This window comes from Papio anubis, chromosome 19 (assembly GCF_008728515.1).
Source record: "Papio anubis isolate 15944 chromosome 19, Panubis1.0, whole genome shotgun sequence".
Taxonomy (NCBI): Eukaryota; Metazoa; Chordata; class Mammalia; order Primates; family Cercopithecidae; genus Papio; species Papio anubis.
In genome coordinates, this window is record NC_044994.1 from 986,419 (window position 1) to 1,011,072 (window position 24,654).

At 40.4% G+C, this 24,654-nt stretch overlaps 1 protein-coding gene across 10 annotated transcripts in view; it reads left to right on the forward strand.

The window, feature by feature from the left end:
* The window catches only part of PTPN2 (protein tyrosine phosphatase non-receptor type 2), a 97,624-nt gene that overhangs the window by 54,609 nt on the left and 18,361 nt on the right, over positions 1 to 24,654 (forward strand). For 5 of the 10 annotated variants that reach the window (XM_031658668.1, XM_031658667.1, XM_031658669.1 and 2 more), the window contains 4 exons: positions 4,308 to 4,442; positions 11,756 to 11,824; positions 13,680 to 13,889; positions 14,959 to 15,111. In XM_031658668.1, coding sequence (XP_031514528.1) covers positions 4,308 to 4,442; positions 11,756 to 11,824; positions 13,680 to 13,889; positions 14,959 to 15,111 — 567 coding nt within the window. The remainder of the gene's footprint in view (positions 1 to 4,307; positions 4,443 to 11,755; positions 11,825 to 13,679; positions 13,890 to 14,958; positions 15,112 to 24,654) is intronic. The other 5 variants (XM_021929917.2, XM_031658671.1, XM_031658673.1 and 2 more) reach the window with 2 other exon arrangements.

Below are 24,654 nucleotides of genomic sequence, written 5' to 3' on the forward strand. Positions count from 1 at the left end.
TTCTTAATTCATTATGGGTTACAGAGGGTGATAATCCAGTTCTGTCATTACTTCTTTTAAAAGCAGTTTTCCAAAAAAAAGTGGATTCCCTGTTGAGGTCATCTGTCCTCAACAGATGACCAATTAGGAGTTTTTCTGGTGGAGAGTGGCAGGAGAGGATGAATTATTATGGGTTTAGACATATTGGGTTCATTTTACTCCTTTGCAGTTATTTTCCTTATTTTTGATCAAATTATCCTGTCATTGGCTAGCAGCAATCTCTTTAGGTTGGGTCCTGAGTCCTTTTTGTTTTTGAGATGGAGTCTCGCTCTGTTGCCCAGGCAGGAGTACAGTGGCATGATTTCGGCTCACTGCAACCTCCACTTCCTGGGTTCAAGCGATTCTCCCGCCTGAGCCTCCCGAGTAACTGGAATTACAAGCACCCACCACCATGTGGCTAATTTTTGTAGAGACTGTTTTACCATATTGGCCAGGCTGGTCTCAAGCTCCTGACCTCAAGTGATCTGCCCATCTCAGCCTCCCAAAGTGGTGGGATTACAAGCATGAGTCACCTCACCCAGCCCTGAGTCCTTTTTAACAAACCTTTTAATAGTTTCCTTGGCTGGGTGCAGTGGCTTACACCTGTAATCCCAGCACTTTGGGGAGAGTTAGGTGGATTGCTTGAGCCCAGGAATTTGAGACCAGCCTGGGCAAATGGTGAAACTCTGTCTCTGCAAAAAATACAAAAATTAACTGGGCGTGGTGGCGCATGCCTGTAGTCCCAGCTACCTGGGGGACTGAAGCAGGAGGATCGCTTGAGGCCAGGAAGACGGCTGCAGTTAGCTGTGATCCTGCCACTGCACTCCAGCCTGGGTGACAGAGAGAGACCCTGTCTCAAAGAAAAATTTTCTTTTTTTTTCTTGCTATCTGTAATGACTGCATATTGCAAGCTCATCTGGAACGCTTGCTGCCCAGACCTGGAGCCAGCCATTTCTCTGCGGAGCTTTGGTTTCTTTTAATGGGCGGTAGTATTTCAAGATCACAGCAAAAATAAGGATATGTGTTGCTACTGGACTGGTCATTGTTTTTAGGGCTTTTCAGTGGACAAAAGCTAAGGAACAATATGTATATGTTAAGATAACCTACTTTAAGAGTTCATAATATTTCCAATTTAAATTTGGAGCTATAAGGGCTGCTTAGCCCCTTCCATCTTATATCTGCTACTTCCTTTTTCATACCAATAATCCTGGTTCTCAAAGAGATGAGAGATACAAGCTATCTTGTAATGATCATTTCCTTCTTCGCATATCACATACAAAACATAGCCATAATCATGATATCATCTACTACCAAAATAATTACTGAAAATGGTTTACAATTTTTAATATTTTTTTCTCTTCCTGAGGTTTCTGAGTTGTAGTTTACAAATGTAAGTCTCTCCCTTATATCCCTTGTAGACTCTTAGTTCTATAAGCAAGCATTAGTTAATATTCATCAACAGTCTTTCTTGATGTCTCCCCAGTCACTCTGACTACAGCTCATTCTCTAGTGGATCCTAAGGAGGGACTTGTGAGCATTATAGTCTCCGATTTTTTTACATGTCACTGATGGTTCATCTGCTGTCTTAATATCTGAAAGTCAGTTTGGCGGGATATAAAATCCTTGACTCACGTGCTATTCTTTGAACAGCTTAAACATTTTTCCGTTTCCTTCTGGTCTTCCACCAAAGTCTAATGGACATCTTATTTCCTTTATAAGTCTCTTGTTCTTTTTATCTACACTACCCAATAAATTCCTTTTTTCTTTTTCCTCAGGTATTATTCGTTTTACCAAAAATATGTCTTAGTGATTGGCCATTCTTGGTCAGTTTTTACAGGTACACGATGTCTTATTGAGTGTTTGACTTCGAGTACTTTTTTCTTAGTTTTTAAATACTTTTTGTTAAAGAAATATTTGTTGAGTTACAGTCCTTAGTATTTGTTCTGCTCCCTTGCTTGCTTTAATGTTCCTCTTTGGGTCTTCCTATTATACATATGTTGGATTTTCTTTGCCTATCTTTTTTGTTCGTCACATTCTCTTATCCTGTTTATCTATTTCTGTTTTACTTAAAAAAGATTTGTTTTTTCTGGCCAGGTTTGAGGGCTCACAGCTATAATCCCAGCACTTTGGGAGGCTGAGGCAGGAGGGTCCCTTGAGCCCAGGAATTCAAAACCAGCCTCGACAACAAAGTGAGACCCTACCTCTACAAAAAATACAAAAAGTAGCCAGGTGCGGTGACATGCATCTGGAGTGCCAGCTGGGGTTGGGAGATCACTTGAGCCCAGAAGATTGAGTCTGAAGTGAGCCAGGTTCACCCCAGTGCACTCCAACCTGGGCTACAGAGCTCTTAAGACCCTGTCTCTTAAAAAAAAAAAATTGTTTTCCTCTTAAGGCATTATTATCTATTGTGTTTAGTTCTCTCTTCCTTCCGGTTTAATCCTCATTTCTGAAATGATGTGTTCTATTATTTGAACTTTTCTATCTTCTATCTTGTTTCTGAGTTGTTCTAATTTTTAGTCTTTTACTTCTTATATCATTTTTTGTTTGTCTTTTAACACCTTTTAAAGAATTAATTCATAGTGTTTATTGGTTTGGGAGATGTTTTTATTGTTTGTAGCTGTTATTTGGAAAAGGAGAAATGGCCATTTTTTTAAAATATTTTTTTCTGGTATTTTTGTCCTACCGAAATGACTATTTTGCCTTACTTCAGTCTGCTGGCTTCATACTTTGGCATTTGGGAAGATATGTTTATTGTCACGGATTTGAATTTCATATCAGTAGTTCTGCCAAACTCTAGGTAAAAGGGGTTTATCTTCTCATTCTCTCCCCCAGTTTAATTTTAGTAAGCAAATATACAACGTTAATTTCTAAATGTCATTTTTTTGTTTGTTTGTTTTGAGACTGGGTCTCACTTTTGTCATCCAAGCTGGAGGGCAGTGGCACAGCCTCAGTGCAGCCTCGACTGCCCATGCTCAGGTCATGTTCCCACTTCATACTCCCGAGCAGCTGGGACTATAGGGGTGCGCCACCGCACCCAGCTCATTTTTTGTATTTTTTGTAGAGACAGGAATTCGCCATGTTGTCCAGGCTGAATTTCACGCTGTTGCCCAGGCCAAACTCCTGGGCTCAAGTGATCCACCCACCTCAGCTTCCCAAAGTGCTAGGATTACAGGCGTGAGTCACATGTGCCTGGCCTTAGATGGAATATTGAGTAGTAGATTCATAGGCATTTGTGGAAAATACTTGTAAAATAAAGCCTCTTCAGCAACATATTTTTTTTTTTTTTAAACGGAGTCTTGCTGTGTTGCCCAGGCTGGAGTGCAGCGGTGCGATCTCTGCTCACTGCAAGCTCCGCCTCCCGGGTTCATGCCATTCTCCTGCCTCAGCCTCCCTAGTAGCTGGGACTACAGGCGCCCACCACCACACTTGGCTAATTTTTTGCATTTTTAGTAGAGACGGAGTTTCACCGTGTTAGCCAGGATGGTCTCAATCTCGTGACCTCATGATCTGCCCGCCTCAGCCTCCCAAAGTGCTGGGATTACAGGCATGAGTCACCATGCCCGGCCAGCAACATTTATTTTGAAGATAAAATTATTGGAAGGGTTTGATAATTTTAGAAACATAAAGTGAATGTCCTGACGTTAAAATATAGGTAATCATGCTTTAAAAATGATAATTTTTATTTTATGAATATGATATCTGTGGCTTTTTTAGTTTATACGTTACAGAAACACTTTAAAAATGCCTTATAAGACTGGACGCGGTGGCTCATGCCTGTAATCCTAGCGCTTTAGGAGGCTGAGGTGGGTGGCTCACTTGAGGTCAGTAGTTCAAGACCAGCCTGGCCAACATGGCAAAACCCTGTCTCTACTAAAAATACAAAAATTAGCTGGGTGTAGTGGCAGGTGCCTGTAATCCCAGCTGCTTAGGAGGTGAGTCTCACGACTAGCTGGGATTACAGGCACCCGCCACAGTGCCCAGCTAATTTTTGTATTTTTAGTAGAGATGGGGTTTCACCGTGTTAGCCAGGTTGGTCTCGAACTCCTGACCTCAGGTGATCCTCCCGCCTCAGCCTGCCAAAGTGTTGGGATTACAGGCGCGAGCCACACCCGGCTGTAAAATTTCAATCTTACTAAAATACATTAAGCGCAGAATATAGTAGTGGCTTCTTAGTTTTGGGTACTTGAAAAAATATAACATGTACATGTGTGGTTTGTTTTCATTTTTTAACTTTATGGTTTCATGATGTCTATAAACTAAAAAAAACATATACATATTTCTAAATTTAGGTTAAATGTGCACAGTACTGGCCAACAGATGACCAAGAGATGCTGTTTAAAGAAACAGGATTCAGTGTGAAGCTCTTGTCAGAAGATGTGAAGTCGTATTATACAGTACATCTACTACAATTAGAAAATATCAATGTAAGACCTTTCTTGCCCAAAAGTCTGGACTTTATATGGTGGTTTAAAGAATTATTCTCTATTATTAGATTTGAAGTTTGATAAGCACATGCATTTGGATAATACCTATAGTATCTAGTCATAATCACTTTGTGTGCCTGCACGTAGTAACTTTCTGAGGACTCTAAAGAAACAGTAGAAACTACGAATTTCAAAGTTCAGGTTGTTATTTGGGGATTGAAAATTGATTAATAGAAATACATGGGGATTAATAGAGAGGCCTTTAGAGTCAGGCAAACCTGGATTCAGATCCAGCTCTGCTACTTAGTAGAGGTATAATTTAGACTTGTTGCCCACCCTCCCTGAGCCCTTCCTCATCTGTAAAATGGAGATTACTGCGCCTCCCCTCCAGGGCTGTCCTGAAGGTCAGATGAAGGTATGTATGCAGAGCACCTGACCTCAGTAGATGCCCAGGAAACAATAGCTCCCAAGACCTGTGACAGCCAAGAATAGCAAAATCGTCAAGAAAATAACTTACAGGCCGGGCGCGGTGGCTCAAGCCTGTAATCCCTGCTGGGAGGCTTGAGAAGCGGGTGAGATCACGAGGTCAGGAGATCGAGACTATCCTGGCTAACATGGTGAAACCCGTCTCTACTAAAATACAAAACAGGCGTGGTGGCTGAGCCTGTAGTCTCAGCTACTTGGGAGGCTGAGGCGGGAGAATGGCGTGAACCGGGGAGGCGGGCTTGCAGTGAGCGAGATCCGCGCCACTGCACTCCAGCCTGGGAGCACAGCAAGACTCCGTCTCAAAAAAAAAAAAAAAAAAAGAAAATAACTTACAAAGCTATTGTTAAGTGATTCACAACACAAAAATTTGTCCTGAGTTGTGAAAAAAATGAGATTATTTTATATATATGTAACACACATACATATATCCATACATACATATACATGTATAAATGTAGCATGTGGTCTCAAGAACATTTACTTGGGTGTTTTTTATATATATGTAACACACACATACGTATATCCATACATACATATACATGTATAAATGTAGCATGTGGTCTCAAGAACATTTACTTGGGTGTTTGGTGGGTTGGTTGGTTGGTTTTTTGAGAGAGTCTTGCATTGCCACCCAGGCTGGAGTACAGTGGCATGATCATAGCTCTCACTGCGGCCTCCAACTCCTGGCCTCAAGAAATCCTCCCACTTCAGCCTCCTGAGTATCTGGGATTACAGGCATGAGCCACCATACCTAATTTTCTTTTTTTTTTTTTTTGTAGAGACGGGGTCTTGCCTTGTTATCCAGGCTGGTTTCAAACTCCTGGGCTCAAGCGATCCTCCCACCTTGGCCTCCCAAAGTGTTGAGATTACAGTCACGAGCTACCATGCCAGGCCTTACTTGCATTTTTCTTCCCCAGAAACATACGAAGTGTTCCTTGGGCCTTGGCTGAGATACATACACATAGTGGGTTATGAACCTGCTGTTGCCGGGGTGATGATTGGGGCATTTCTCCCCCTTTTGCCATTTACCTCTTTTGCCTTCTTTGTGTTATAATTAGAATAAACTAGAAAATAATGAAATGAGAGTAATTCTGAGATGCTAATAGAAACTGTGATAGCTTGAAAATAGGAAAATGTTTAGCCTCATATGACTTTAGGAATGTATGTAGTCTTTAAGTGAAATACTGTTTTAGTTAACCATTAAGTAAATTAAGTGATCACTAACAACACAAAGCCTTAAAGAGAAGGGATACACACACACACACACACACACACACACACACGTATACACACGTGCTTTTTAGATGTGTGGCAATCCCTTTTATGGTGGATCCCTTGAAACACTTGTGTTTTTTGCTGCATTGAGTAAGCACAGGTGCATGCTGTGTGCGTGACGCCTAGGTTCTGGTTTTCCTTCTGTCCAGCTTCCCATGACATCCATAACTAAGCTTATTATGCAGTCTCTTCAGTCACCTAAAAAGGCTCAAAATTAGGAATGATAATGCTTAGATTTATTTATAAATTCCCATTAGTATATTTATTTTGTCCCAACTCTTTCCATTTACATGTGTCTTAAACTGCATTGAGATACATCAATAACTCTTTGATACTGGACTGAGCTGTACATTATTCATTCCCAGAAACAGAACTATATTTCCACAAGGTTCTCAAAGTTCTCTGAATCATCTTCTCTTGGTATTTATCCCAGGTAATTACTCATTTGCTTATGGCATTAAAATTGATTTAGATGAAGGGCATCGATGTGTTTCCCTATTTCTGGAACAGTCCTTATTGAGAATTGATGGTAACTGAAGTAATAATAAAATGAAATGATTTTTGTGTTTTGTTTATCAGATTCCAAAATGCTTTCACATGTATATCATTTGACCAATAGTCTTCAGTTAGTGTGGACAGTGTAAATATTCTTATTATCCCCATATTTTACATTATAAAAATGAAGAGTTACGTTAAAATCCATTCGGTTATAGGACTTTTTCTACTGATTACTTAGCTAATAAGTGACAGACTGAACTCATTAGTTCTCCTGGTCCCCTATGTTTTAAGACAGAATCTCGTTCTGTTGCCCAGGCTGGAGTGCAGTGGCATGATCTTGGCTCATTGCAGCCTCCACCTCCTGGGTTCAAGTGATTCTCCTGTCTCCGCCTCCCGAGTAGCTGGGACTACAGGTGTGCACCGCCATGCCTGGCTAATTTTTTGTATTTTTAGTAGAGATGGGGTTTCGCCATGTTGGCCAGACTGATCTCGAACTCCTGACTTCAGGTGATCTGCCCGCCTCAGCCTCTCAAAGTGCTGGGATTACAGGTGTGAGCCACTGTGCCCGGCCATCTCCTAACTTTTGACATGGGGATAAGTCCTTTTGAAAAGATGCTAATTGTTGTAAAGAGAAATACTGATTCTGAAGCATGTTTCTGGAGTTGAGGCCATCATGTGACCTGGCCAGCCACCGTGTTTTAGTTGCTAGCAACTGTGTGGTACAATGACATGATCACTGGATTTTTTTATTGGCCTGGGTTTAGAACATACCATAATGTAATAGCAAGCATTTGTTTGTGTTCTACTTTATAATGTTTCATTAGAACTAGGGATTCTTTATTCTTTAGAAGGATAAAGTGGCTTTTCAGTATGAAAGGCAGAATTACATTTGCCTAAGTAGATAAACTGTAGAATCAGATAGCCTGACTTTGAATCCTGACTCTGCCACTCTTGCTGAGGGACTTGGGTCACATTACTTCACTGTGGATGATAAACAGTACCTGCTTTATCATCTGTGAAATGAGGGTGTTGATGTACCTACTACATAGGATTGCTCTAAAGATCAAGTGAGTTAATATCGTGACAGTGTCTAAGACATAATGCGGGAGCCGCAATTACCTTTTTAGTGTATCAGTTTCCTTTCTGTAATAGTAATGAATTGGAAGGGACAACAGAAACGGGGAGTAGTTGAAAAGGATAAGTTTAGAGAGAAAGAACGAACCAAGGGAGTGAGAAAAAGTGATGATGAAGTAGGGGGCTGATAGCCAACCTCAACCCGCAGATCTCTGTCTTTATTGAGGTCTCTGCGGTGCAGAGATCCAGTGTGCATCTGAGGGAGTCTGACCTATGTCTGTTAACAGGTCCGAAGGTAAAGCTGTTGTCTAAGCAAGCCCTGCGCCGCCTCCAGTCTAATGGAGCAGCACAGTGACATACGAGGAGCCCTTTACAGTGACTTACTTAAAGCTAAAAGTTTGGACCCTTGCCCCTGAACGAAGAGATTGCATCTCTGCAGTATGGCCTGTGGCTTAAGCTATGGAGATAATTTTGAGGGGTTTTAAAAATACAAGGTCATCTAGAGTACTTGTCTTTTAGTTTTTTCTTTTTAGTTGCCCTTCACTATTTTTGTAATGTTGTTGGCCAGCTTTATGTTTAGTGAGTTCCAGGAATACTGTTATAATGCTGACTGTCTTCTATTTCCCTATCCCTATAGATTAAGCAAGATGAGAGTCTAATTATTATGATGCTTAGCTGGGATTTGATTCAAAATCGTTTAAACAGTTTATTCTACCTAGAATGTCCTCTCTCTTCTCTGCCTTTGTATCCTACACGTCCTTAGTAACCCCTGTGGCCCACTTCTTTCTTAGGTCTCTCCTGACATATATCTGTGACACATTTATCCCTAACAGCTGTGATTCTTATACTTTTTCAGTAATTTAAATATTTTTTTTTTTTTTTTTTTTGAGACTGAGTCTGGCTCTATCGCCCAGGCTGGAGTGCGATGGCCGGATCTCAGCTCACTGCAAGCTCCGCCTCCCGGGTTCACGCCATTCTCCTGCCTCAGCCTCCCGAGTAGCTGGGACCACAGGCGCCCGCCACTTCGCCCGGCTAGTTTTTTGTATTTTTTAGTAGAGACGGGGTTTCACCGTGTTAGCCAGGATGGTCTCGATCTCCTGACCTCGTGATCCGCCCGTCTCGGCCTCCCAAAGTGCTGGGATTACAGGCTTGAGCCACCGCGCCCGGCCTTTTTCAGTAATTTAAATATTATCATTCTACTGCTTGTTCAGTACTTCTCTCTGTCTAAATCTTGACTCCATAATGAGGTTTTTAACTTCCAAGGGGCTGGGAGTTATCTGCTGCCTTGGCACTCCCCGGCCATTGCACGGAGTACATTTTAACCACATTGCACCTGAGTGATTGTTGTAAAACACAGATACAGTCTTTCTACCGGCCTCTAAGAATTCTTCTGTAGCTCCCGTTGGTCACTAAAAAAAGTGTCTGTCCAGTGCACAAGACCGTGACCCAGCCCAGCCTGGTCCTTGCCTCCTTGTCTAACTCCCTCTCCTTCGGGTATCCAGGATTAGTCCATGCTAACAGACAGGCTTGTCTAATAGGTTAGTTCCTTGGTGGGGGTGGGTGGCTACCTTTGCATATTGCTTTCTCTCTGCTTAGAATGCGAGCCTGTCCCTCGCCACTTCTGCCGCTCCTCCTCATCTAGTGAGTTTGATCTGTCTTTCACAATGAATTGCAGTCAGTAAATATTTATCACTGACATACTGACCCTGGCAAAAATTGATGAGAGACCCAACTAAGGCAGTGATAGTGAAGGTACAGATTGGACATCTGGTTAGGACATAGGGTTGACAAACTTTGTCACTCTTTAGGTGTAGAGGAAATACCCAATGAAGAGGTTGAAAATGTGTTGAGTTTTACAATTGACTGGAGCTTTCTAGGGGCCACAGTAAAGGCAATTGGTGAGTATAGTTGTTTTAAAAATACCCAGTATCTGTTAAGCATTTACCATGTGCAGGGATATGGCAGGCACTTCACATTAATTGTTTCATTTGTTCGTTACAACAGTTTTGTAAGTTAAGTAGTATTATTAACCCTATTCACAGATGAGAGAACTGGGGCTTAGTGAAAGTCTTTTAGAAACAAAATCTTGGTACCCTCCATATATACCTAAAGTGTGAAAGTAATTGGGCCTGGGGTCATAGAGCTGTACAGATTTTTTATAATTGGAAAATGTATAATCTTATTATGTATTTATGATGATTATTAACTTGCATTTGAAGGCTGTGAACAGGGCATACACTTAAATTGCTGTGGCCTAACAATTCCTGTTGTTACACCTGCTCAACTCACAGGCTATTTTCCTGGCTTCATCTATGCAAGTTTGACATCCCTATAAAAAGACTTTAAATTTAGAATTCTCTTTTAAAAATGTAAATGGGATTTTGCCTTAGAACAGCAAGCCGCTGACATTTTGTGCAGAATGTAGTATACATAATGCAAAGTTTTAGACAGAAAGTTTGGCAGGCATGTGTGGAGCAGCTGCAGACAGGGACAGCCTATAATTGTGGGTGCAGCCTGGGTGTGTGTAGGAAGTGGGGTGAAGCAGCGAGAAGCTGGGGGGCAGCGGCTGGGGATCAGAGGGGAAGTAGTGTGACTTGGTGGGCTGGGGGGCAGCGGCTGGGGATCAGAGGGGAAGTAGTATGACTTGGTGACCAAGGAGAAGAAAAGGGTGCTTCTGCAGTTTTGAAAATAAGGAGTTTGCCAAAAATTGTAAAGTCTAAATGCAGACCTTGTTTGGAATAAAGATGAGTTTTGTTTTAGCTTTGTATCCTTTGGCAACCCTTTTTTCCCTCTCATTTTTTTTTTTTCCTGCATGAAAAAGAGGGAAAGGGGTCCATCCAGTCATGCATATGAATGTTTCTATTACCAGAGTAGTAAATATATGAATCTTATGCCTTCATGTGGTCCTTTGTAACTGTGAATTACATGATTTTGGAAAGCTGTGTTTTTTGAATCTTGTTTCTGTAAGGATAAATTAATCAAAGTTAACCTCTCAAAAAGTCCTGGTTCTGTAGGGGGAGAAAAAACAACAACTGATTTTCAAAAATCTATTAGTGGGGAAGACTTTATTATACAAACAGTCATGAGCATTTCTGGGAACTGGCTTCCAGTATCCCAGACAGTGTGACCTGAATTTGAAAAAAATTGAGACCACTAGTCTTGAGCCAAAATCATACAAGCAAAGAGAAAGCAAGCCGTTGCCCAAGATTGTAGGGCGACCATATGTTTGAGCCAGGACATGATGAAGTAATTACACGCAGGACCCCATAGGAGCTCTGGGCCAGAAACCACAGAGCACTGCAGGCTCCTGCTCAGAGTGGACCACAGAAAGGCCCACACAGACTGAGTCTGGTCCTGCCGATGGCCACAGCAAGTAAGAAACAAAGTGGGTTATTAATGTCACTAGAATCTTAACCTCGTTTACAGGAAAACTTGGAGTTAACTGTGTCCCGCGCTGTCGAGAACCTGCCTCTAGCCCATTCCTGTCTGTGTTGCCTTGTTAACTGCCCACCTGCTGTTCTGTAAAAGGACACGAGAGTTTACCCTTCTTATTTTAGAATGTTTTGCATTCTCTTTTTTAATGCAATAAATTTACCTTTTTTTTTTTTTTTTTTACCTACAGTAAGATTGACTCCTTTTGGTGTACAGTTATGTGACTTTTGACAGTGCATTCAGTCATGTAGCCACTGCCCACAGCAGAAACGTAGATCGGTTCTGTCACCGCTCCCCTGCCCCAGATGTTCTTGTGTTGCTTGTGTACAGTCATGTTCTCTGCCCCCAGCCTCTGGCAGCCAGTGATCTGGTTTCTGTTTCTGTGAGATTCTGCCTTTTCCAGAATGTCGTATAAACGGAATAGTATAGTATGTAGCCTTCAGTCTGGCTTTATTCACTTACCATAATTAATTTAAAAAGAAATGTCTTAAAACGTAGAAACCGTGATCATTTTAATTCGTAATGGAGAAATTTTTTATTGCTTTTAGTATATTGAGAACTTGTGGATCACACTGTATTTGAAATTATTAATGCTGGATGTTAAAAGGTCACTAAAAGTATGTACTTTTTAAAAAATTTATTTCACTGTACTTTATTAGTATCATACCTTATATACTGAGTCTGGGATGTAGAAGTCAATTTCTACTGCAAAATAGGGGTTTTTTGTTTGTTTGTTTGTTTTTGAGATGGAGTTTTGCTCTTGTTGCCCAGGCTGGAGTGCAATGGTGCGATCTGGGCTTACCGCAACTACTGCCTCCCAAGTTCAAGCGATTCTCCTGCCTCAACCTCCCAAGTACCTGGGATTACAGACATGCCCCACCACGCCCAGATAAGTTTGTATTTTTAGTAGAGATGGGGTTTCTCTGTGTTGGTCAGGCTGGTCTCAAACTCCTGACCTCAGGTGATCCACCCACCTCGGCCTCCCAAAGTGCTGGGATTACAGATGTGAGCCACCACGCCCAGCCAAAAATTTATATTTTTAAAGTGAAAGCTAACTTCTAATTTTGGAAATTTTTATTGGGAGCAGGATATTATAATAATAGTCTTTAGTTATTACACCATTAAACATCAAGGTTTTTTACGTTGTTTCTATGCCTCCTCCCTCAAAAAAAACCTCCTACAATAAAACTGAAAAATTGCGCAAAGACGTATTAGTGGAAGACCACTGCTTAATTTACACCAATGAAGAATATAAAGCAGAGAAGTGCTCCTTGGGGCAAAAGGCAATTGGCAGAAAGCTGAAGAACATTTTCATAATGAGTTAGAAATACAGACCATCAGGAATATCCAGGAAGCGTTAGTGATTGCCAGGCAGGCCTAAGAGACAGGAAACATTTAGCATGTTGGTAAACCATTTTAGCACATCAGCAAAAGCATATAAACAGCTTTAGGACTGGAAATTATTGCCATGGGGAAAGGCAACAATTAGAGGAACAATTCCAATTAAAAATGTAAAGATTGGTTCTTTAGATTAATTCTTGAGTTGCTCCCCTATGCCTGTGTAGCAGAATCTAACAGATAATCATGTTAAACAGGAAATTATATTTTAAAAATAAACTCTGAAATTCATAAAAAGGAAAATGTTAAAGAATGTAAAATTACACTGGTAGAATTTTTTTTTTTTTTTTTGAAAATGGAGTTTCACTCTTGGTGCCCAAGCTGGTGTGCACTGGCATGATCTCTGCTCACTGCGACTTCCACCTCCTGGGTTCAAGCAGTTCTCCTGCCTCAGCCTCCCAAGTAGCTGGGATTACAGGCACGCGCCACTACGCCTGGCTAATTTTTTGTGTTTTTAGTAGAAATGGGGTTTCACCACGTTGACCAGGCTGGTCTCGAACTCCTGACCTCAGTTGATCTGCCCACCTCGGCCTCCCAAAGTGCTGGGATTACGGGCATGAGCCAATTGCGCCTGGCAGACATTTTTTAAAATAGAAAAAAATAGTCCATTCATGATGCATGAATTAAAGAAAATATTGGTAACGTGTATGGTAACAGATTAGTAACTGAGAACCCAAAGGCTGCCCCAGGTTGCTTCGAATCCTGGTTCTGCCATGTTCCAGCTGTGTGACCTTGAGCAAACTACTTACCCTTTGTTTCAGTTTTTTCACCAGGAAAATGGGTTTTAATAGGATTGTTGTGTGGATTTAGTTAATAAGGAAAGTGTTTAGAACAGGCTTCCAAAATAGTAAGTGTTGTATATGTTAGCTATTATTAATACATCCCAAATTTCCACTAAAGAAAATCTTCCCTAATTTGTATATGGGATTGTCAGAAAACAAATGGAAAAATCATAGTATAAACAGCCTATATGGCTGTAAAGGATTACACAAAACACATGATCTTTCTGAAGTAGTTTTTTTAAAAGAAAAAAAAATAGAACTAACTTCTCCTCCCTTGATTTTCACTTTTTAGAGTGGTGAAACCAGAACAATATCTCACTTTCATTATACTACCTGGCCAGATTTTGGAGTCCCTGAATCACCAGCTTCATTTCTCAATTTCTTGTTTAAAGTGAGAGAATCTGGCTCCTTGAACCCTGACCATGGGCCTGCGGTGATCCACTGTAGTGCAGGCATTGGGCGCTCTGGCACCTTCTCTCTGGTAGACACTTGTCTTGTTTTGGTAAGTGCTTCTTGCGATCTCATTTTAATCTCATTGATTTTTTTTTTAATTGCTTCCACTGGCAAGGAATAAGCACTGATGTTGTATCATAGAACTGAGGTTTTTCAACTTTTAACTTCTACTTTTGGAAAAACCTAAAAATCTCATTTCCATGTTTGCAACTGCGCCTTATTCATGACTGGTAGAAATGTATCCAAGATGATTTTAGAGGTTCCTAAGAAGATGTTTTTCTTCCTGGTAGCTTTATATTACAGAAATAATAGGTCTCTTCCCCTCATTTTTTCAAATATAAATTCATATGTAATACTGACTTCCTCCTCAGACAAATACTTTATCTCATTTTTTTAAATTTAAAAACTAGGGATAATGATAGACATATTTCACAGGGTTGCTGTGAGAATTCAATGAATTAATACATTAAGGGACACTTAGAAGAGTCCCTGGTGTTTTCTGAGCATTCCATAAATGTCAGTATTACTGTTACTCGCCTGAGGTTCCTGTCTGTGCCCCCAAGGGCTAATTCTTTCTGCACCAGTCAATCCCAGTCCCAGCCTGTATACAGCCTAAATCTTTTTTTCTGTTTTTAGGACCTTTATTTTTTCCTTACTGGCCTCTTTCCCACCATCTTTAGATGGGTGCTGTGTATCCAGAGATCGTGTCTGTAGTGCAGACATGAAGGAGGCGGAAGGGCAGTGAGCAGAAAGGTTGACTCCTGCCATGACTTAAAAAAAAAAAAAAAAGTCCTTATACTAGTCAGAACTGATTATAAATCCTTCCTTTAACCAGTGACTGACCAGAAGGAATGAGATTACTATGACTGGTTTGGAATGAAGTGTGAATCAGCTGAAGAATCAGAGTCCTCCATCTACTTGAGTGGTTGAGATGTGGGGAGGGATGAGTAGGCTGGGATAGTTGCTGTGTATGTAACAGTTATAGCTGCAGGGTTAAATTATCGTTGTTCTTTCAGAGGAGAAAATGCAGAGCAAAAATCTTAGCAATGATCCTGCATTGATTCTGTTTCCTGGGTTCCAATAACAAAAAATTTGTCTGATATTTGCCTTTCTTGCAGATGGAAAAAGGAGATGATATTAACATTAAACAAATGTTACTGAACATGAGAAAATACCGAATGGGTCTTATTCAGACCCCAGATCAACTGAGATTTTCATACATGGCTATAATAGAAGGAGCAAAATGTATAAAGGGAGATTCTAGTATACAGGTAAACTTTATACACGTTTAAAATCATATCTATTTGTTAAATACACATAGCATCAAATAACTGCACTCCACTTGAGCCCTTGTCTTTGTTTCAAAAAGTATGTTTGAATTTTTGTGGTAAATCCAATTGGCTGTCTTAAAATTGTAAAATTTTAGCTAGCTTCCTCATATATACTCAGCCTCAGGTTAAATCCTGTCTGTTACTTAAAAGCCCTTGTAGAAACAAGATTTCATTAAAGAAACTGAATTTTTCATTTTGGGGGTGGTTAAGCTTTTAATTATTAAAGTAGCTGGAAACTTCAGATACTTTTGCCCTCATTACACACTAATACTTGGTTTATATAATATTTGACTTTATAACAAGCAACTTGAATATTTATGGCAGATATAATGAAATTCCAGCAAAATGTTACATTCTTCTGGTTGATGGCTTTATTCTCATGAAGCTATTTTTACTGCATATTTGTAGAACCTAAATTCAAAGACTGATCAGAAGTTTGTGTTATGCACTAAGTTAAAATGTAAAATAGAAACAACCACAGACTCCATTTTTTGTATGGTTTAATCACATCATATTGGACGTAAGCAGATACTGTAAATTGATGCGTAATATAAGATAGACTGACTTTTCATTCTATTTCTCTTATGTGAACATATTTACTAGCACTTTCATTTCTGTGATTAGTAGCCAATACAGGAATATAACTTAGACCCTTGGTGTCAGAATAAAGGTTTGTTTTAAAAGATTTTTTCCAAATCTTTAAATAGCATTAAAATATTCTTAATGAACATAAACCTTAGGGTACTCAGAGCCAAAATACTCAATGTGTGGAAAACTCAGCCCACAGAACATGTCCTGCTTCAGACACTAGACTTTGGGAACACTGGCTTTCCTGGGATTACTTTGGCAGTGATCAGTGATTTAGGTGAAGTAAAAGTTATTTCAGATGTTTAAGATTAGGAAAATTTCCCTTTCTAATCGCAGTGAGCTTTCACCAACTTAAATCTGGAGGTCAAAAAGAAAATCAAGTAGTTCAGTCAGATTTCCCCATGCCTTCACAGCCTGCTTCCTGGCTGTGGTGAGGTGGGTCACTGGGAGGGAAGTGTATGGTCCTTTGGATTGTGTCTTTCCTACCACTGCTTTTTTTAAGTTTTGTATCTTTAGTTTTAGAATACATGCTTTATCTGAGGATGGATCCTTTTTATCACAGAGATCAGGTTTTCTGGACACTGTTTTGTGGAGTCTTTGACAATGCAGTTTGTGGCTAGGAAGGATTTTTTTCTGTTAATCTGGTATGGTAGAGTCCTCAGACTCTCAGTTCTACAGCATTTTCTGCCCCTGTTCCAGATAGGACATTGGAAACGTCTTTGTCCTTCAGGTACTCAGGATCAGAAAAGCCTGCTACCCATTCCAAGGGGTTAATTTCTGCGGAAATGGTCTTGGCATTCTGAGAATCTCTGTCTTTTAATTGGTGCATTTAGACCATTGGCATATGAAGTGATTACTGATAAAGTTGGATTAATACATACATACCACACGTGCTACTGTTTTTTTTTCTTTTTTTGAAACACAGTTTCGCTCTTTTTGCCCAGACTGGAGTGCAATGGCGTAGTCTCGGCTCACTGCAGCCTCCGCCTCCCAGGTTCAAGTAATTCCCCGTACTCAGCCTCCGGAGTAGCTGGGATTACAGGTGCCTGTCACCACTCCTGGACTAATATTGCATTTTTAGTAGAGATGGGGTTTCACTGTGTTGGCCAGGCTGGTCTCCAACTCCTGACCTCAGGTGATCTGCCTGCCTTAGCTTCCCAAAGTGCTGAGATTACAGGCGTGAGCCAACACACCCAGCCCAAAGTGATTGTATCTTAAGTCCGTAAATATGTATAATTATAATCTTAAAGTATGTATTCATTTACAGAAAACTTTCAAGGACCTTGACATTCCTGTAGATATATAGGCTATTTGTAATTGCCTTTCAGCACAAGGTCAGGCATAAATACTTAAGCTGGTTGCTGGTATTACCACATATTGATTAGCAAATTCCCAGTATTGATGACAGTAAACCTCCCAGAGTAAATATCTAGTTTGGCAATTCAGAACTAATGTTGTAAGAGCTACAAAAAATTAGCTGGGCGTGGTGACACATGCCTGTAATCCCAGTTACTTGGGAGGCTGAGGTAGAAGAATTGCTTGAGCACGGGAGATAACGAGTGAGGGCTCAGGAAATGTAGTATCTTCTAGAGGCCGAGGTTGTAGTGAGCTGAGATTGTGCCACTATACTCTAGCCTGAGTGAAAGACGAGACTTGGTCTCATGGAGAAACCCTGTTTCTACTGAAAATACAAAATTAGCCAGGTGTGGTGGTGCCTGTAATCCCAGCTACTGATCTACAGGCACGTGCCACCACGCCCGGCTAATTTTTGTATTTTTGGTAGAGAAGGGGTTTCACCATGTTGCCCAGACTGGTCTCAAACTCCTGATCTCAAGTGATCCGCCCACCTCGGCCTCCCAAAGTGCTGGGATTACAGGCATGAGCCAGTGTGCCAGGCATGCTTTTTGCTTTTTAATACCTCTGGTACATGATGACAGTGAGACAAATTAGAAACTAGTTTATCCATTCTATGAATGGATTTCCCAGAGACTTTTTAAAGATCTAAATACAAGCATTGCTTTTAACAGTACCATATTGCACAAGAGTAACTCCAGGGAATGAATGTTCCATAAGTTCCAAAAAACTGTAAGTTGCAATATTACATCTCTGTTTAAAATCATTAAACTCCTCGGGCAATAAGTAGAGTATTCCTTATTATTTTTTTGTTGTTGTTGAGTCGGAGTCTTGCTCTGTCGCCCAGGCTGGAGTGCAGTGGTGCGATCTCGGCTCACTGCAAGCTCCTCCTCCTGGGTTCACACCATTCTCCTGCCTCAGCCTCCCGACTAGCTGGGACTACAGGTGCCCATCACGCCCGGCTAATTTTTTTTTTTTTTGTATTTTTAGTAGAGATGGGGTTCACCGTGTTAGCCAGGATGGTCTCGGTTTCCTGACCTCGTGATCCGCCCACCTCGGCCTCCCAAAGTGCTGGGATTACAGGCGTGAGCCACCGCGCCCGGCCAAGTATTCCTTATTAATTAGATCCAAGACTCCTTGCTTCCTGGATAAGATCTTCAAAGAAGGCCATCCCTGTCCATACTGAGTCATTTGGGCCAGTGTAGTCATAGTTAATCAAAACCATTGGCTCCCACTGCTTCTACCTGTACCACCTGCCACTGGCAGATATGTAGATGGTGGTCATGTCCTCATCCTTTCAAGGACTCGAGAGACTGTAGTCGCAGTGTGTAGGTTATATATGCCTTTTTCTTCTCTGGCATGTAAGTTGTCACTGCTTTCATCTGCAGGGCCCAGATGCACTCTTCTTCCTCTACCTTCGTCCCTAGGAATGGTGACAAGTGAGGAAACGTAGTATTTTCTAGACATGATGCTGGGCTCTTCACATGCCATCTCATTAATTACAACTGTCTCCCAGGGTAGATGATGACGTCCTCTTTCATAGAAGAAACGGAAATTTCTCTTCATTTTGGTCCGAATCCTGGTTTGGGTTGCCGTATACTCCTGAAGTCCATGCTAGAGGCATGCTGGAGGGTGTTTCCCTAGCCCAGTGGTGGGCTAGCCAGCTGCCTGGGGCTGCTAGTGTACCTGATATCACAACCCTGACAGTTAAAGTCCTTTAGCGTCATAAGGACCTACTTGGAAATCTCACTGTTGGTTCCGCCCTAGACTGAACAGTGGCAAGGAGCAAGAAGGTTCCAGATCACATTCAAGCACCACTGTGGTCGGCACTCCAGTGTTACATACCTGTGGATTAGACATGGATTAAGATTCAAGCAAAATCTACCTTGGCTGAAATCTTTTTTAAAAAATTTGTGGTTTTTGTGCAGTGCCACTGTATTTTTTTATTTTTTTGTTTTGTTTGTTTTATTGAGACGGAGTCTTGCTCTCTCGCCCAGGCTGGAGTGCAGTGGTATGATCTCGGCTCACTGCAACCTCTACCTCCCGGGTTCAAGTGATTCTCCTACCTCAGCCTCCCAAGTAACTGGGACTACAGGTGCCCGCCACCACACCCAGCTAATCTTTTGTATTTTTAGTAGACATGGGGTTTCACCATGTTAGCTAGGATGGTCTCGATCTCCTGACCTCTTGATCCACCTGCCTTGGCCTCCCAAAGTGTTGGGATTACAGGCGTGAGCCACCACGTGCCCCGGCCTTTGTTTTTGATTGACACTTAGTAATTGTACCTATTTATGGGGTTCAGTGAGATATTTTGATACATTTACACATTATGTAATGATCAAATTAGACTATTCAGCACATCTGTCACCTCATACATTTATCTTTGTGGTGAAAACATTCAAAATCCTCTCTTCCAGCTATTTTGAAATGTATATTTCATTATATATTATTATATGCTAATATATTTCATAGTACTTGAAATATATATGTATATGTAAATATTTCAAAATAGCTAGAAGAGAGGATTTTATGTATATATAAAATGTGTATGTATATACATTTTTTTTGAGATAGGGTCTCATTCTCTTGTTCAGGCTGGTGTGCAGTGGCACAATCATGGCTCACTCATTGCAGCCTCAACCACCTGGGCTCATGGGATCCTCCTGCCCTAGTCTCTTAAGTAGTTGGGACTGCAGGCACATGCCACCACATGTGGCTCATTTTTAAATATTTGTAGAGACTGGATCTCACCATGTTGCCCAGGTTGGTCTCAAACTCCTGGGCTCAAGTGATCTCCCGCCCCAGCCTCCCAAACTGCTAGAATTGCAGACATGAGCCACCACACCCTGTCTGAAATATTAAATATTATTAACCGTAGTCATTCAACTGTGCAGTAAAACACCAGAACTCATTCCCCTATTGAACTATTGTTCAAGTTCTCCCCATGCCCACTCTTCCCTACTCTCCAAAGCCTCCAGCAGGTACTGTTCGACTCTCTGCTTCTATGAGGTTAACTTTTCTAGATTCCACATGAGAAAGTGCACTATTTGTCTTTCTGTACTTGACCTAATGTCCTCCAGTTTCATCCATTTTGCCACAAAAGACAGGATTTCTTTTTTTTTTTATGGCCAAACAGTATTACTATATATGTGTGTGTGTGTGTGTGTGTGTATGTGTGTATATATGTATATGTTACGTATATACGTATACGTGTATATATAACATACGCATATATATGTGTATGTATAACATGTGTATGTATATATGTTATATATACACGTATACGTATATACGTGTGTATGGGTATATACATTCCACATTTTCCTTCTCCCTCCATTCATTGATGGACATTTAGGTTGATTCCGTATCTTGACTATTGTGAATAGTGCTACAATAAGCACAAGAGTGCCAATATGCCTTTGAAATCCTAATTTCATTTCCTTTGGATAAATACCCAGTAGTGGGATTGCTGGATCTTATGATAGTTCTATTTTTAATCTTTTAAGGAACCTTTATACTGTTTTCCAAAATGGCTGTACTAATTTACATTCCACCAGCCATGTACAGGAGTTCCCCTTTCTCCACATTCATGCCAGCATTTATTTTTTGTCTTTTTGATAACAGTCATTCTAATTGGGGTGTGGTAATATCTCAGTGTGGTATTGATTTGCATTATTCTGATTAGTGATATTGACCATTTTCTCATGTAGCTATTGGCTCTTTGGATGTCTTTTAAGAAATGACTATTCAGGTCTTTTACCTGTTTTTAATTGGATTATTTGTGTTTTCTGCTCTGCTATTGAATTTCGTTTGAGTTTCTTATATATTCTGGATATTCATCCCTGTCAGATGTGTAGTTTGCAGATATTTTCTTCCATTCTGTAGATTGTCTCTTCAGTCTGTTGATTGCTTCCTTTGCTGTACAGAAACTTTTTAGTTTGATGTAATCCCATTTGTCTATTTTTGCTTTTGGGGTCTTATACAAAAGACCCTTCCCTTGCCCAGACCAATGTCCTGAAATGTTTCCCCTATCTTTTCTTCTAGTATTTATATTTGGGGTCTTATATTAAGTCTTTAGCCCATTTTGAGTTGATTTTTTTAATATGGTGAGAGATAGGGGTCTAGTTTCATTCCTGGACATGTAGATATCCAGTGTTCCCAACGCCATTTTTCAAAGAGGCTGTCCTTCACCAGTGTGTATTCTTGGCGTCTTTGTCAAAAATAAATTGGCTGTAAATACGTGGATTTATTTCCATGCTCTCCTGTTTTATTGGTCTTTACATCCATTTTTATGGTAGTAGCAGGCTATTTTGGTTACTGTAGCTTTGTAGTATATTTTGAGGTCAGAGAGTGTGATGCCCCCAGCTTTGTTCTTTTTGCTAAAAATTGCTTTGGCTTTTGGCGTCTTTTATGATTCCATACAAATTTTAGGATTATTTATTCTGTTTCTAAGAAGAATGTCATTGGTGTTTTCACTGGATTGCATTGAATCTGTAGATCACTTTGTAGCATGGACATTTTAACAGTATTAATTTTAATCCATGAACATAGGCTATCTTTCCATTTATGTCCTCTTCAACTTTTTCCATTAATGTTTTATAATTTTCATTATAGAGATCTTGCACCTCCTTGGTTAAATTTATTCCCAGGTAATTTTTTTGAAAATGGAATTGCTTTCTTGATTTCTTTTTTTCAGGTAGTTTGCTAGTGATGTATAAAATTCTACTGATTTTTATTTGTTGATTTTGTATCCTGCAACTTTACTGAATTTGTTTATTATAACAGTTTTTTTGTAGAGTCTATAGGGTTTTCTATATATAAGATTATGTCTTCTGCAAACAGAGACAATTCGACTTCCTCCTTTCCAGTTTGAATGCCCTTTCTCTTTCTTTTGGTTAATTGCTCTGGCTAGGGCTTACAGAATTATGCTGAATAAAAGTGTTGAAAGTAGGCATTCTAGCCTGATGCCACACCTGGAATCCCAGCAGTTTGGGAGGCTGAGATGGGCAGATCACGAGGTCAAGAGATTGAGACCACCCTGGCCAACATGGTGAAACTCTGTCTCTACTAAAAATACAAAAATTAGCCGGGTATGGTGACACGCGCCTGTAGTCCCAGCTACTCAGGAGGCTGAAACAGGAGAATTGCTTGAACCCGAGAGGCGGAGGTTGTAGATCACACCACTGCACTCCAGCCTGGTGACAGAGCAAGACTCCATCTCAAAAAAAAAAAAAAAAAAAGGGCATCTCTGTCTTGTTCCAGATCTTAAGAGGAAAAGCTTTCAACTTTTTCATGTTCAGTATGATACTAACTATGGGTTTGTCATACGTGGCTTTGTGTTGAGGCACAGTTTCCTCCATACCTAATTTGTTGAGAGTTTTTATCACGAAGGTATGTTGAATTTTTTTTTTTTTTTTTTTTTTTTTGAGGCAGAGTCTTGCTCCGTTGCCCAGGCTGGAGTGCAGTGGCGCAGTCTCGGCTCACTGCTGCCTTCGCCTCTTGGGTTCAAGCGATTCTTGTGCCTCAGCCACCCAAGTGGCTGGAATTACAGGCCTGTACCACCACATCCAGCTGTTTTTTGTATTTTTAGTAGAGATGAGGTTTCACCATGTTGGCCAGACTGGTCCCAAACGCCTGACCTCAAGTGATTCACCTGCCTCAGCCTCCCAAAGTGCTGGGATTACAGGTATGAACCACTGTGCCCAGCTGGTATGTTGAATTTTATCAAATGGTTTTTCTGCATCTATTGAAATGATCATATGGTTCTTGTCCTTGATTCTGTTGATTTGATAGATCATGTTTATTGATTTGCATATGTTGAACCATCCTTTCATCCCTTGGATGAATCCCACTTGGTCATGGTAAATGATGTTTTTAATATATTGTTGAATTCAGTTTCCTATTATTTCATTCAGGATTTTTGCGTCCATGTTCATCAAGGATATTGGCCTGTAGTTTTCTTTTTTGTTGTATCCTTGTCTGGTTTTGGTATCAGGGTAATGCTGGCCTTATAGAATGATTCTGTAAGATTTCCCTCTTCAATTTTTTGAATAGTGTGAAAAGAATTAGTATTATTTAAATGTTTGGTAGAATTTAGCCATGAAGCCATCAAGTCCTGGGCTTTTCTTTGATGGGAGACTTTTTATTACTGATTCAATCTCACTCTTTATTGGTCAGTTCAGGTTTTCTGTGTCTTCATGGTTCAGTTTTGATAGCTTGTGTGTCTAGGAATTTAGCCATTTCCTCTAGGCTTTCCAATTTGTTGGCATACAGTTGTTTATAATAGTCTCTTACAATACTTTGTTTATGGTATTAGTTGTAATGTCTCCTTTTTCATCTCTGATTTGAGTCTTTTCTTTTTTTAGTCTACTATAGGTTTGCTGATTTTGTTTACCTTTTCTAAAAAACAGTCTTTGGTTTTGTTGATCTTTTGTATCTTTTTTAGTCACTTTATTTCCATTCTTCTGGTCTTTATTATTTTCTTTGTTCTGCTAATTTTGGGTTTAGTTTATTATTTTCTAGTTCCTTTACATGAGGTTGTTTATTTGAGATCTTTCTACTTTTTTTTTTTTTTTTTTTTTTGAGGCAGAGCTTCACTCTGACCCCCAGACTGGAGTGCAGTGGCACGATCTTGACTCACTGCAACCTCCGCCTCCCGGGTTCAAGTGATTTTTATGCCTCAGCCTCCCAAATACCTGGGATTACAGGTGCCCACCACCACGCCCGGCTAATTTGTGGTAGAGACGGGGTTTCACTGTGTTGGCCTCACCTCCTCACCTCAGGTGATCCTCCCGCCTCCACCTCCGAAAGTTCTTGGGCGTGAGCCACCCGCCTGGCCTGACTGTGATTTTTTTCTTTTTTTAATTTTTTGAGACTTGTTTCGTGGCCTAATATATGGCCCATCATGGAGAATGTTCCATGTGCTGATGAGAAAAATGTGTATTCTGTGGCTGTTGGAGGGAATGTTCTGTAAATGTGTGTTAGGTCCATTTGGCCTAGAGTGCAGTTTAAATCCTGTGTTTCTTTGTTGATTTTCTGTGTGGATGATCTGTCCATTGCTGGAAGTGGGATGTAGCGTTCTCTGCTGTTACTGTATTGCAGTCTGTGTCTCCCTTTAGGTCTGATAATATCTGCTTTATATTGTGTGCACCAGTGTTGGGTGCATAGATACCTGAAATCATTACATCCTCCTGCTGAATTGACCGCTTTGACCTTTGTTTCTTTTTACAGTTTTTGGCCTGAAGTCTACTTTATCAAAATATAGCTACTCCTCTTCTCTTTTTGGTTTTAATTTGCATGGAATATCATTTCTCATGCCTTCACTTTCAGGCTTAGTGTGTCCTTACAGGTGAAGTGAGTGTCTTGTAGGTAACATAGAGTTGGATTTTGTTTTTTGTTTTTTCATCCATTCAGCCACTATGTCTTTTCAATGAAGTATTTAATCTATTTACATTCAAGGGTATTATTGATAGATAAGGACTTACACCTGCCATTTTGTTAATTATTTTCTGTTTGCTTTGCATATTCTTTATTCCTTTCTTT